The sequence below is a fragment of the Rhinopithecus roxellana genome, chromosome 13 (assembly GCF_007565055.1).
Source record: "Rhinopithecus roxellana isolate Shanxi Qingling chromosome 13, ASM756505v1, whole genome shotgun sequence".
Classification (NCBI taxonomy): domain Eukaryota; kingdom Metazoa; phylum Chordata; class Mammalia; order Primates; family Cercopithecidae; genus Rhinopithecus; species Rhinopithecus roxellana.
Genome location: NC_044561.1, coordinates 103811424 through 103825689, shown reverse-complemented (window position 1 = coordinate 103825689; position 14266 = coordinate 103811424). Strand labels below are relative to the sequence as shown.

The window sequence follows — 14266 nt, the reverse complement described above, 5'->3', positions numbered from 1 at the left end:
GATGTTATTAATGTGAAGTGAAAAAAGCAGCTACAAACTGAATACACCATGTGGTCACAGCTACGGAGAAACCATGCACAGGGAGAAACAGCGGAAGGACACACCTCCGAAGGGCAACTGTGACTGTCTCTGGTAGTGGGGTTTTGGATGACTGCTGTTTTTCCCTTTTTACTTTTCTGTGTTTTCCAGGTTTTCAACACTGAGCCTGTGTAACTTTTATTGGGAAAATAAACCTCGATAAATTAAAAAAAAAAAAAAAAAAAAAAGGCCATTAGTATGGTAGAGGTATGTCTGGGCACAAGCTATACCCCATCCCAACATAAACAGCATAATGAAACCAAACTGATATCACACAAACAAAACAAAAAGCTACATGGAAAAAAGAAATACAGACTAGTGAGAAAGGGCCCCAAACACTAACAGTTGTTGTCTTTGGGTAGGTCTATGGGTGAATTATTAACTTTTCTCTCTTCTTTATTTTCTATAAATGAACATGCATGGCTCTTGTGATGGGAAAAATAAAACAAAATAAGATAAAGTCATTTAGATCAAATGACACAACAGGTGGCAAAAGACTTACTTTGAAGAAGAGGTAGAGTCCCAAGAGTGTACAGCTGGCGATGATGGGGAAGCGGGCGGCATCCCGGCTGGTGATCGTTTCAGGCATGTCCGAAGCATTCTAGAGGAGAGAAGAATGGCAATGGCTCAGCATGGCTGGTTCCCGTGTGTTCCTGCAAGGCTCTTCAAATGCTGTTCCCTTGGCTAGGAATGCTGCCTGCCTCATCCTGGGGCAGGATGCTCTGATCCTGCCACTTTTTTTTGAGACGGAGTCTTGCTCTATCACCCAGGCTGGAATGAAGTGGCACAATCTTGGCTCACTGCAGCCTCCGCCTCCTGGGTTCAAGTGATTCTCCTGCCTCAGCCTCCCGAGTAGCTGGGACTATAGGCATGTGCCACCATGCACAACTAATTTTTGTATTTTTAGTAGAGATGGAGTTTCACCATGTTGGCTAGGCAGGTCTTGAACTGACCTTAAGTGATCCACCTGCCTTGGCCTCCCAAAGTGCTGGGATTACAGGTGTGAGCCACCACGCCTGGCTGATCCTGCCATTCTGCCATAAGGAGATCTGGACCCTGATCAAGAGACCAAGGAGAACCCAGGGCATGTGTGACACATCTGGGGAGAAGGGCTATGGCAGAGGCCATTCCAATATGGAATAACTGAAAGAAGAAAACTTGGACACGAGTGATGCCACAGCAGTTTCAGACCTCTCGAAGAGAATTTTCAATTTTCTAATGGATCAGCTAAGAGGGAAAAATGACTATTCTGTCATCCAGTAGGTACTTAATATTATGAGTTGAAATTAACAACAAACAAGACAGACAATGGCTGAAACTGCACATAGGGAGACACCAACTGTGAGGAGAAGGAAATCTTGACAAAACTTAAGAAATTTAAGAAATTTGACTGGCAGACTTGAAAATGGTAAAAATAAAAGCCACAATTAAATTTATAATAGCAGATGCTACAGTTGGCAAGAATGTGATGTGGGTAAAGAACTGATGAAGGATAAATATTTACATGAAAAAGAACTAAATGCAATAAAAACAATTTCAGTGTTATAAAAATGAAAAGAATTAAAAATGGAGTAACAGACCAACGTAGGAATAAATTAGCTTCATAGAATTCATGCCAAAGGAGGCTGGGCGCAGTGGCTCACGCCTGTAATCCCAGCACTTTGGGAGGCTGAGGTGGGTGGATCACGAGGTCAGGAGTTCAAGACCAGCCTGGCCAACATGGTGAAACCCCATCTCTACTAAGAATACAAAAATTAGCCAGGTGTGCTGGCACACGCCTGTAATCCCAGCTATAGGAGGCTGAAGCAGGAGAATCACTTGAACCCAGGAGGCGGAGGGTGCAGTGAGCCGAGATCATACCACTGCATTCCAGCCTGGGCGACAGAGTGAGACTCTGTCTCGGAAAAAAAAAAAAAAAAATTATGGTGAAGAACTTTCTTTTTTTTTGAGATAGAGTTTCACTCTGTCACCTAGGCTGGAGTGCAGTGGCACAATCTTGGCTCACTGCAACCTCTGCCTCCTGGTTCAATCAATTCTCCTGCCTCAGCCTCTTGAGTAGTTGGGACTACAGGTACATGCCACCATACCTGGCTAATTTTTGTTATTTTTTGTAGAGAGGGGGTTTCGCCATGTTGGCCAGGCTGGTCTCAAACTCTTGGCCTTAGCCTCAAAAAGTGCTGGACTACAGGCGTGAGCCATTGTACCCGGCCAGAAGTTTCTAATGAAAATTTATCAATGATAATATAGTACTGGTATAAATTTATTTTCTTTCTTTTCTTTTTTTTTTTTTTTTTGGTATAAATTTGTATTCCAAACAGGGTCAAAAGCTTTCAGGATCACAGTGCTTTCTACCTGCCCTCTCTCTGCTAGGCAAAATCCGCACAGTCCTCAAGGGCCTAGTAAATGTCACTGCCATGAAGCCCTTCCAGATTTTCCCACTGGGAAAAGCCTACTCTACAACTGTTTTATATCATGGCTACCAAAAGTCCTAACAATGCCAGATTAGACTTCTGCTCATGCCGAAGTCCTTTCCATAGTAGCCACAGACTCATTACAGTGCCTGAGATTCTACCATCACCATGTCCATCCTGTGAGTAAAACACCAGCATCCCTAGAAGACGGGATCACATTCAGTTATGGAGACTCACAAATATTTTGGCTCACAAAAACCAACAATAAAAAACCTGCTAAGAGAGAGGGTGTCTGGAGAAGGTAAGGCTGGCTCAGAGAGGCCCTAGTGTCCCAGGTGGAAGGTTACAAAGAGGGAATGAGATGGGGCAGAGGGCACTAAGCCCACAAAATGACTACTAGGAGAGGTAGGTGTGGGCTAGATTCGAAATCCTGGGTTTAAGTAATCCTCATGCTTCAGCCTCCCAAGTAGCTGGGAATACAGGCATTTGCCACTGTGCCCAGCTAAAGGAAGTACATAGACAGCACTGGCCTAGAGTATAAACCTGTCCAGCCTTTTGGGGAGGGCAATTTGGCAGGATGCATTAAATTGAAATTTCCACATGCCCAAAGATACAAAAAGAAGAGCCACAGAACAAGAACTACAAATGGCTCTTAATAGTAAAAAAAAGAGTGTTTATTCTCACTCCTAATGAGCTCAAACTAAAGCACACTGAGATTCTGTTTTTCGTCTATCAGAAAGATAAGAACCCACACACTGGGTAACATACTGAGTCGGTGGGGTTATGGGGGAAAGAGGTAGTCTCCCACACTGCCTATGGGAGTCAATCTGTCTTCCTGTAGAAAGCAACTAGACAATACATAAAAAATCACAAATGCACATACCCTTTGACCAAGCAATTCCACCTGTGGGAATTCTCCCTACAGATACAGTTCATACATAAGTAAAATGCTACACATAAAGTGTATCCAAGGTATTCCTTGCCCTGTTAATGGCATGCTGAGTGACTGGGTTTACTTCTCTGTCAAACAGGAGGATAATCTCTAGCCTCACTTCAAAAAAGGTCTAAGAGCCTTCTTTAAAAAAAAAAAAAAAAAGAAAAGAAAAGAAAAAAAGTGACAGGGTCTCGCTTAGAGTGTGCATAGCAGGAGTGCATAGCTTACTGCAGCCTTGAACTCCTGGCATCAAGTGATCCTCCTGCCTTGGCCTCCCAAAATGCTGAGATTATAGGCGTGACCCACCACACCCAGTCCCATAAGAGTCTTAAACCAAATGAGATATGGGATGCGAAACAGCCTGGCAAACTGTAAAGTACTGTGCTCGTATTGGGGGTTGTGACTGTCAGGGAGGGGTGAGTGAGGAGGCCCCTAACCACACCCTTGCCTATGCATGGCTGAGGCAGCCCAGGCACTGGGCTGGAAGGTAGACCATCCCCTCTGGAGCCACTGGAGGTAGCTACATGTGAGTCACTTGGATGGCTTTGCCAGGAGGTGGAAGCGGGGTGGGTGAGCAATACCCACATGAGAGGCCCGGTTTCCTTCCTTCCCTATTCTCTCCCAACCCTTGGCTTCTGCTTTTGCCAGTAGTGTGCTGTTGGACTTGGGCAAGTTCCTCATCCCCTCTGAGTACCTCCACACATTTAATACATTTCCTGTGTAGCAGTAGTATGGATACAAAAATGAGTTCCTGATTTTGACGCACTCACAGGCAGGTAGGTTAATACTGTGACATGATATGTATCACAGAGAACATATATTCTATTTTATGGAATGCAAAGCAAAACTGGTTGGGTATGGTGGCTCACGCCTGTAATCCCAGCACTTTGGGAGACGGAGGCGGGCGGATCACCTGAGGTCAGGAGTTCGAGACCAGCCTGGCCAACATGGTGAAACCTCGTCTCTACTGAAAATACAAAAATTAGCTGGGCATGGTGGTGTGCACCTGTAATCCCAGCTACTCGGGAGGCTGAGGCGGGAGAATAGCTTGAACCTGGGAGGCAGAGGTTGCAGTGAGCCGAGACTGAGCCACTGCATTCCAGCCTAGGCGACAGAGAGAGACTCTGTCTCAAAAAAAAAAAAAAACCAGCCTGGCCAACATGGTGAAACCCCGTCTCTACTAAAAATACAAAAATTAGCCGGGTGTGATGTTGTGCGCCTGTGGTCCCAGCTACTCAGGAGGCTGAGGCAGGAGAATTGCTTGAACCCGGGAGGTGGAGGCTATAGTGAGTGGGGATTGTGCAACTGAACTCCAGCCTCGGCAACAGAGTGAGACTCTGGCTCACACACACACACACAAAGCCTCCCCCAAAACAAAACCCCAAACAGGCTATTATAACACAGTATGACACATGATGCAATAGACACATTTATCAGTGTGACACACAGTATGAACATCAGCAGTTATGAAGGGACTCTGAGGTCAGGAAGCCCATTTGGACTCCCAGCTCTACTTCTTCCTAGCTGTGGGACCTTGGGAAAGTGATTTTTTTTCCCCCCTAAGCCTTGGTTTCCTCAGCTGTAAAATAAGTTGTGAGGATTCTGATTTCTGCTTTGGAAGTACTCAGCATTGTGCCTTGAGTCATCATGTAAACTGTATACACCATTTGTATCATTATTAAGCACAAGGGAATCACGAGAAGGCCAACAAGACACTATTTCTGCAAAGAAGTAAAGGAGTCAGAGGTGGCAAGAGCAGGTACCACTTAAGCAAGGCCCTGATGGTCAAGCACAGGGTCTGGTAGTTTGGAGCCAGATAAATGCTGACTGGGTTGAGGAGTCTGCCTTTTTTTTTTTTTTTTTTTTTAGTGGAGTTTTGCTCCTTTTGCCCAAGCTGGAGTGCAATGGCACAATCTCAGTTCACTACAAATCAAGTGATTCTCCTGCCTCAGCCTCCCAAATAGCTGGGATTACAGGCATGCACCACCACACATGGCTAATTTTGTATTTTTAGCATAGACGGGGTTTCACCATGTTGGCCAGGCTGGTCTCAAAGTCCTGACCTCAGATGATCCGCCCGCCTTGGCCTCCCAAAGTGCTGGGATTACAGGCGTGAGCCACCGCTCCCAGGTGGAAGAGTCTGCTTTGTGTACAAGGAAAGGAAGTACTTATCAAGCAGAAAGATGTGCACATGCAGAGGCTCAGGGCTGTCAAAGGAAACACAGGACTCTGTGGCTTCACCTACAAACCAGTATTATGGCTCATTTCCACATATTCCTTTCACTTCAGCTCAGCACCCTGGGTGGGAAGAGGCCTAATCTTCTTCAGTGACAAACCAAGGTTGGACAGATCCTCTCCATCACACAGAGGACTCTGGTCTCCTTTGTGGGTGACTTATAAATATCCCATGCTGCAATGTTGAGTCAGAATGGGAGACCAGACAGTAATCCCAGCACTTTGGGAGGTCAAGGTGGGAAGATCGGTTGAGCCCAGGAGTTTGAGACCTGCATGGGTAACGTGAAGAAACTCTGCCTCTATTAAACAAACTAACAAACAAACAAAAAGAAGGGGAGACCTGAAATCTGACGATAACAGTAATAACAATAACATTACTTCACTGTTCTAGGTACTTTACATGTTTTCATCCTCACAAAAACCCCACAAAGCAGGTACTTTTTGTGTGTTTTTTCTTTTTTTGAGCCAGAGTCTCGCTCTGTTGCCCAGGATGGAATGCAGTGGTGCAATCTTGGCTCACTGCAACTTCTGCCTCCTGGGTTCAAGCAATTCTCCTATCTCAGCCTCCCGAGTAGCTGGGACTACAGGCATGTCCCTCCATGCCCAGCTAATTTTTTGTATTTTTAGTAGAGACGGGGTTTCACCGTGGTAGCCAGGATGGTCTCAATCTCCTGACCTCGTGATCCGCCTGCCTCGGTCTCCTAAAGTGCTGGGATTATAGGTGTGAGCTACTGCAGCCAGCCGGAAAGGTACTTTTAATAGTTCTTTTACAGATGAAGAAGCAGAGGCCTAGAGAGATGAAGTAATTTGCTTAGTGTCACACAGCTGGTGAGTGCCAGAGCTAGGATTCAAACTGAGGCAGTCCAGTTCCAGACCCTAAACTCTTGGCAGCTGTTTCCTAGAAGACCTCTATCTTTCTTATCCGAAAATTTCTGTTGGAAAGTTGTAACAGGAGGATACCTGGGAAGCCTGCAACCTTTCTGAGGAACAGAATCTTGAAGGTAACTGAACAGTTAATCTTTTTTTTTTTTTTTTTTGAGGAGGAGTCTCGCTGTCGCCCAGGCTGGAGTGCAGTGGCGTGATCTCGGCTCACTGCAAGCTTCGCTTCCCGGGTTCCCGCCATTCTCCCGCCTCAGCCTCCGAGTAGCTGGGACTACAGGCGCCCGCCACCTCGCCCGGCTAGTTTTTTGTATTTTTTAGTAGAGACGGGGTTTCACTGTGTTAGCCAGGAGGGTCTCGATCTCCTGACCTCGTGATCCACCCACCTCGGCCTCCCAAAGTGCTGGGATTACAGGCTTGAGCCACCGCGCCCGGCCGATCTTTGTAGTTACAAAAATACTAAAAAGTTGTTAGGATTCTTTACCAATCCAATTGGGATTTTTTAACCAGATGTGCATATGTAAATAAAATAGCTCCTGCAACACGAAACACAATTAGAGAGTGGGGGAAAAACCTGACACAAACAGCAGAAGTAAATGTAGCTTCCAGTGGCATTCTGCATGTTGTTATCAGAGCGGAAACAAAAGCTGTAAGAGAGGACAGATGCCTGCTTCAAGCCAGTGGCACGGCTCAAGCTCTCGGAGCACTGCGTCTATGCCATGCCCTGGAAATGATCTGGAATTCATGGGCCATTCTGTTACTGTTGCCCCAGCTGGAGACTCCAGGGTCTCCACTCCTTACCACAACATCCAGTCACTCAGCTCTCCAAGGTTACCTTTCTTGACCTAACTTCCTACCCCAATCCTTTGACCCCCATTGCTGTCTTCACAACCCCTGCACCAACATTATACTTTTCCCTCCTGCCTATCACCCACCCTGCCACTAGCTCTTTCTAAAGCCCATACCTGATTGTGTAATGTACCTGCTTAAAAACCTCTGGAGAGGCCAGGCACGGTGGCTCATGCCTGCAATCCCAGCACATTATGGGAGGCCGAGGCGGGCGGATCACTTGAGGTCAAGAGTTTGAGACCAGCCTGGCCAACATGGTGAAACCCTGTCACTACTGAAAATATAAAAATTAGCTGGGTGTAGTGGCACACGCCTGTAATTCCAGCTACTTGGGAGGCTGAGGCACGAGAATTGTTTGTACCCGGAAGGCGGAGGTTGCAATAAGCCAAGATCACACCACTGCACTCCAGCCTGGCCAAAGAGTGAGACTCTGTCTCAAAAAAAACAAAAAAACAACAATCATTAAACAAGAATTGAGGTCATTGCTGTGGGAAAATAAACTGATACAACCTCTATAGTGGATCATATGGTAAAATCTATCTAAATAAAAAGTGTGGGCTGGGCACAGTGGCTCACGCCTGTAATCCCAGCACTTTGGGAGGCCGAGGCTGGCAGATCACCTGAGGTCAGGAGTTTGAGACCAGTCTGGCCAACATGGTAAAACCCCATCTGTACTAAAAATATGAAAATTAGCTGGGTGTGGTGGGTGCGCGCCTGTAATCCCAGCTACTTAAGAAGCTGAGGTGGGAGAATTGCTTGAACCCAGGAGGCAGAGGTTGCAGTGAGCTGAGATGGTGCCACCGCACTCACACTCCAGCCTGGGCAACAGAGTGAGACTGTCTCAAAAAAAAAAAAAAAGTGTGCATAGCCTTTGACCCACCAATTTTGAAAATTTATCCTACAAATATACAAATACACAGACAAGTGTGAAATAAAAATGTGTAAAGACATTAATTTCAGCATGGTTTGTAATAGCAAAAGACTGAAACAACCTAAATGACCAGTGGGGGACAGGACTCAAATTCTCAAATTTGAGCATGCATCAGAATCACCAGGTGGGCTTGCTAAAACACACATTGCTGGGCCCACCTTAAGCTTCTGATTCAGAATGTGCATTTCTAACAAGTTCTGGGGTGATGCTGACACTGCTGGCCCAGGAACCAGATACTAGAGAACCAGCATTCTAAGCAAACTGGGGTACAGGTGGGACACCATACATCTGTTAAAGAACACACCCACACCCTATGTACTGGCATGATTGGATCTGTAACACATATTAGGTGAAAAAAGCAAGGTGCAAAGAAGAGTGTACTGGCTGGGTGTGGTGGCTCACGCCTGTAATCCCAGCACTTTGGGAGGCCGAGGCAGGTGGATCACCTGAGGTCAGGAGTTCAGGACCAGCCTGGCCAACCTGGTGAAACCCCATCTCTGCAAAAATACAAAAATTAGCCAGGCATGATGGCAGGTACCTTTAATCCCAGATATTCGGGAGGCTGAGGTGGACGGACGAACTGCTTGAACCCAGGAGGCGAAGGGTGCAGTGAGCTGAGATTGTGCCATTGCACTCCAGCCTGGGTGACAGAGCGAGACCCCCTCGTGCCTCAGCCTCCTGAGTAGCTGGGATTACAGGCGTGCCCCACCACGCAAAGCTAATTTTTGTATTTTTAGTGGAGACAGAGCTTCACCATGTTCGTCAGGCTGGTCTTGAACTCCTGACTTCAAGTGATCCACCTGCCTCGGCCTCCAAAGTGCTGGGATTACAGGCATGAGCCACCGCACCTGGCCAACATATTGTTAAAGAAACAAAATTGCTGGGTGCGGTGGCTCATGCCTGTAATCCCAGCACTTTGGGAGGCCGAGGAGGGTGGATCACCTGAGGTCGGGAGTTCGAGACCAGCCTGACCAACATGGAGAAATCCTGTTTCTACTAAAAATACAAAATTAGCCAGGCATGGTGGTGCATACCTGTAATCCCAGCTACTCGGGAGGCTGAGGCAGGAGAATTGTTTGAACCTGGGAGGTGGAGGTTGCAATGAGCCAAGATCACGCCACTGCACTCCAGCCTGGGCAACAAGAGTGAAACTCCGTCCAAAAAAAAAAAAAAATTAGGTTGCAGAGAAATATGTATTATATAATCCAATTTTTATAAAAATAAATTTACATATGTCTATATACACAGACACATACGCAATGTTTGTGTATACATAGAAAAAATTCTTGAAGGTTATATACCCAACAGCCAATTGGGTTGCTTCCAAGGAATACTGCCCAGGAGGCTTTTCCTTTATACTTCTGCACTGCTTGATTTTTTTTTTAACAAGTGTATAGTATTTTTGTAACAATAATGATTAACCGCTGCGTTGCTTTCAGGATTCTCTTCCCCAGAAAGGCCACAGGCTTCCTGAACATCTTGTCACTACATCCAAGCCCCTCTCCATACTCCTCACTGCCTCCCTGAACACATCTTGTGGTCCCCCACCCCACCTTCTCCTGTTCTGCCTGTTGGACTCTCCCCATCCATGCAAAGAAAACTGCTGCCCCCTCCAGGAGGCCTATGAGAACTCTATTTACTTGGCTAGTCACATGTCTGTTTCTCCTTGGTGGCTGGGCTCAGTGAGGGCAGGGCTTGGCCTTCTTTGTCCCGGAACTCCTGGTACCCAGCCCAGAGCCTGGCCCAGAGCGGGCACCCAGTCCTGTTCACTGAGGGTCCTTTAAACCAATGTTTACTGTGCAGCTACTAAACCAATGTGCAGCTACTGCCTGGGCCAGATTCGCTTCTGTCTGGGATGTAGGCCTCTGACAGTGATGTGTGCTGCTCTGAGACTGCTCCTCCCAAGGCTGCTTCTTCACAACATACTCCTGGAGGCTCTACCTTCTTCTCTCCATGACTTCACAATTTTCCCTGCCTGTTATGGACACCTTGACCCCTGGGGAGAATTCTGTCCTCACATTCCCTCTCTCCCAACTGGTTTTGGGGTCTAACACTAGTGGGAAATCAAAACTGGGTCCCCACACTAACTCTTCTCTCTCCTTTTCACATGACCAGGGAAACGACTCAGGGTGGAAAGGAAGTCATTTGGCCTGTCCTTTCCTTAGGTCAATGCTGCTTGTCTTTAAAGGTGCCTGTATTAGGAGAGAGCCCTGGACTAGGACTAGGCATACCTGGTTCTGCCCCTAAATGGCAGAGTGATCTTCAGAAGTCATTTCTTTGACTCTCAGTTTCTTTTTCTGTACAACGAGGATAATGAAACTGGCTCTGCCTGCCACCTCAGTTGCTGTGAGCATCAAAGGGCATAAAGGTTTTGCAAGTTTTACAGCATCTGGGTCATTGGTGGTGGCAGGCTCTTAATGGTCAGGTCCTGTTTGTAAATTCATACAGTCCTCCACACCCTGCTGCCCTGCAGGAGATGCTTGGGAGAGGTATTCAGAGGCTAAGGCTTTCTCCTATCCATACCCTCTGTTCCAGCCACACCATACCTTCCACTATTTCCTGAACTGCCTCGTAGCCTCCTGCCTCCATGCCTCTCTCTGCTTACCTGGTTTCTTCTGCTTAGAATGCCTTCTCCTGGCTGAAATTCTATCTCTACGTCAAGGCTCAGGCCTACCTCTAGCACAAAGCCTCCCTGTACGGTCCCAGATGTGCTCAATTTTTCTCCCTAAACCTTGTAGCACTGTTTGTATTATAATCACAGATCTAGTTATTATTCTTTCACCCAGGCTACCGAATTCCTTGGTGACAGGGCTCTGACCTACTCATCTTTGCAGCAATCCTCCCTTACCCCTGACAGTGGTGGAAGTTCAGGAAATACTGATGCCTGGAAGGTGTTTTCTGCAGAGATTAGTGATCCACCTACAGGAGGTGCCAGGGAAAATTACTGAGTTTGGAGAGCAGCTCAGATCAAGCTGCCTAGCCTTATGCCAGCTGTCCTTTGCCTCCTCTGTCCTGGTTTATCTCAGAACTTCTCTCTACACTAAGTGTCTACCTGACAGGCATAGTAGAGAGGCTTAATATCACCTGAACTCTGCTTAGAAAAAGCCAAATAAAAAGGAAAATGGAGTCATGTTTGAGTCTCTCAGCCTAAGCCCTACCTAACTACTTTCTTTATATCTGATCACATACAGAGCCAGTAGTGAGTTCTCTGCTTTTGGGGAAGGAAGGTGGCAGGCCTCAGCTACTGCTCAAGTTGGGTAGTGTTTTGAGAACCTCAGCTTCAGCAGTTTCAAAAGTGGCAGCTGCTTTGTGGGCCTGCCCTCTTTGGGCAAGACAGCTTCCACTTAGGTCCATCTTCAGGTCTGGGTGGGGGAGGAGCATCTGGGAGGTGCAGATTAAGAGGCTGTGGAGGAAGGGAGAGGGTGCCAGGAAGTGAGAAGCCATTGGTACAACGGGCTAGAGAGGGCTTAATATAGGGAAGAAGTGGCGCAGGGAAGGGGGAGGGGGAAGCAGAAGGTGAAATGTGCTGGAGTCCTCCTAGGTATCCAATGGGACAGATGTTGAGGAAGGCCAGGGATGGAGTCTGGCCCAGTCTCACAAGAGGGGCCAACAGTGGCCCAGCAGGCAGGCGCAGTTTGGTGGGGGGATTGTCTTGGAAGGTATAGGGAGAAAAGCTATTTTAAGGTAGGGTCAAAGGCTGGGTAGGAAAAGGGTTACAGGTTAGGAACAAGGTCTGGGTTTTGACTAGGCCATGTCCAAGGTTGGATGGTAGTTAGAGAGAGGAAACCAGGAAAATAAGATGTCCATGCCTGGTTGGAAAGTAGCGGCATCAAGATGCCAGGTTCTGAGGAGCTAGCTGACTGGGATGGTTCCAGAAAGTGATGTGAAAAACTGGGGACTGAGAGATCGTTGTTTTTGAGGCAGGGGCAAGGGCCAGGTGTGGGGGCACTAAGAGCACATAAGGTGCCTTAGATTCCAGTGACACAGGAGTCAGACTCTAGGGATGGGTCTGAATGGTAGAAAGGGCCCTGGGGTGGGCCGAGGCAGAGTTCCTAACCGGGGATGACATGAAATTCTACCATTCAGTAAGTTGTGAGGACCAGTATCCATCAGGTATAGATGGGGCTGGTCTGGCTGGGCCCAACAGGCTCAGAACAATCAGTGCCCGAGTCGCAGTGGGGGACCGGCTGACAGCGTTCCCAGCCGCGGCATGATGCACAGGGAGGGAAGTGTCAGAGTCCGAGTCAGGAGCAGAAGCAAGTTCCTATTGGGGAAGGTGTCATACCCTGGTCGGGGGTCGGTGCCCAGATCCCGCGGCAGGAAATGCCAGCTCTGGAATGTGGGCCCGAGATAGAGGGAACGGCGATGATTAGGGCTGGGAAGACTCAGTGTCCGGGAAGAGGAGGTGTCTGTCCCGCCTAGGAAGGGCTCATGTCGGCCGTGTTCGGCATGGGGGTGGAAAGTGCCCGGTTTTCCCGCTGACCCTACCTTGCCGCGGGCGCAGCGTACGGAGCGCAGGGCGCCGAAGAAGATGGGCAGCAGCGCCATGAGCAGGAGGCTGCCGTAGGCCAGCGCGATGCCCTCGGGAGTGGAAGGCGGCCGCGTCGTGCTGTTGGTGGGGCCGCCTGCCTCGGCGCTGCCGTTATGCGGGTCGCTGAGGGCCGAGTCCATAGCGAGGGTGCGCTCGCGATCCGACTCCAGCTCCGGTTGATGCAGCAGGGACGCTGACGGAGACAACGACTCTGCAGGGAAAGCCACGTTCCCCTAAGGCAACAGGAAGTGACGTGCTCCCTCCCAAGCCCGCGCCGCGCACGCGTGTACACACGCTTGCACGCGCGCGCGCGCGCGTGCACGTCTCCCCGCCCGCTCGCCCTCTAGTGGTGGCCGAGGGCCGGGCGGCGAGTTGCTAAGCAACTTGTTAGTGGTCCAGACAGGGGCTCTGGACCACTGCGGTGGGCCCGAATGCCCATTTCCCAGTCTCAGCCGGTCTCCTCAATCCCAGGCTGTCCACTCTCCGCAAATCTTCATATTCCGAATAACTAAGAATGTGTTTATTCATACATGCATTTATCGGGTATTCAGTTGTTTATTCACTCCTTAAGTATTTATTGAGTGTCCCTCAATATGCCAACGCCTGTCCTAGGCTCTGGGGACACTGAGGTGAACAATACAGGCAAAAGTTCGTCCTTGCCTTCGTGAAGCTTGCATTTTAGTGCAGTGTGTGTGGGGGGACGTTGGGAAGACAATAAAGAAACTGAACAAAATAAAAGGCTGTAAAATGGGCCGGGAACGGTGACTCACGCCTGTAATCCCAGCACTCTAGGAGGCTGAGGCGGGTGGATCACCTGACGTCAGGAGTTCGAGACTAGCCTGGCCAATATGGTGAAACCCCGTCTCTACTAAAAATACAAACAATTAGCCGGGCGTGGTGGCGTGCACCTGTAATCCCAGTTACTCGGGAGGCTGAGGCAGGAGAATCGCTTGAACCCGGGGGGCGGAGGTTGCAGCGAGCCAAGATCGAACCATTGCACTCCAGCCTGGGCAACAAGAGCGAAACTCCATCTCAAAAAAAAAAAAAAAAAAAAAGAAAAGAAAAACAGAAAAAAAAGAAAAAGTTTGTAAAATGTTAATGTATAGTTATGTGTTACATAGCATGTTAATGCAGATAGAGAAAAAGCAAAAGAAAGTAGGGTGTGTGTGGAGTTTGCAAATGTATTGAGTGCCTACTATGTGCTAGGCAATTATAATACCTCACCAGTTCATGCCCCTGTACAATTTATAAAGCTTTGTGGCTCTTTTCAGAATTGGAAGAATCTGTTTATTTATGTGATTCTTATTTTTTATATTGTTTAAAAAGTTATATTCTGAGATTGTGAAGACCTGCTTATGAGTCTTTGCCTGGCATATGTGTTCACATGTTTTTGTCTGTCTGTCCCACAGGAATGAAAG

The 14266-nt window shown here is 47.9% G+C and overlaps 1 protein-coding gene across 3 annotated transcripts in view; it reads right to left on the bottom strand.

The window, feature by feature from the left end:
- The window catches only part of HM13 (histocompatibility minor 13), a 56208-nt gene extending 43066 nt beyond the window's left edge, over nucleotides 1-13142 (bottom strand). For all 3 annotated transcript variants that reach the window (XR_746718.2, XM_010352804.2, XM_010352803.2), the window contains exons 1-2: nucleotides 12806-13142; nucleotides 581-679 (exon numbers count right to left, since the gene is read on the bottom strand). Coding sequence is in view for 2 of the 3 variants with exons in the window: in XM_010352804.2 (XP_010351106.1) it covers nucleotides 581-679; nucleotides 12806-12988 (282 nt within the window). In the remaining variant the exon portion in view is untranslated. The remainder of the gene's footprint in view (nucleotides 1-580; nucleotides 680-12805) is intronic.
- Between the last annotated feature and the right edge of the window lie 1124 nt (nucleotides 13143-14266).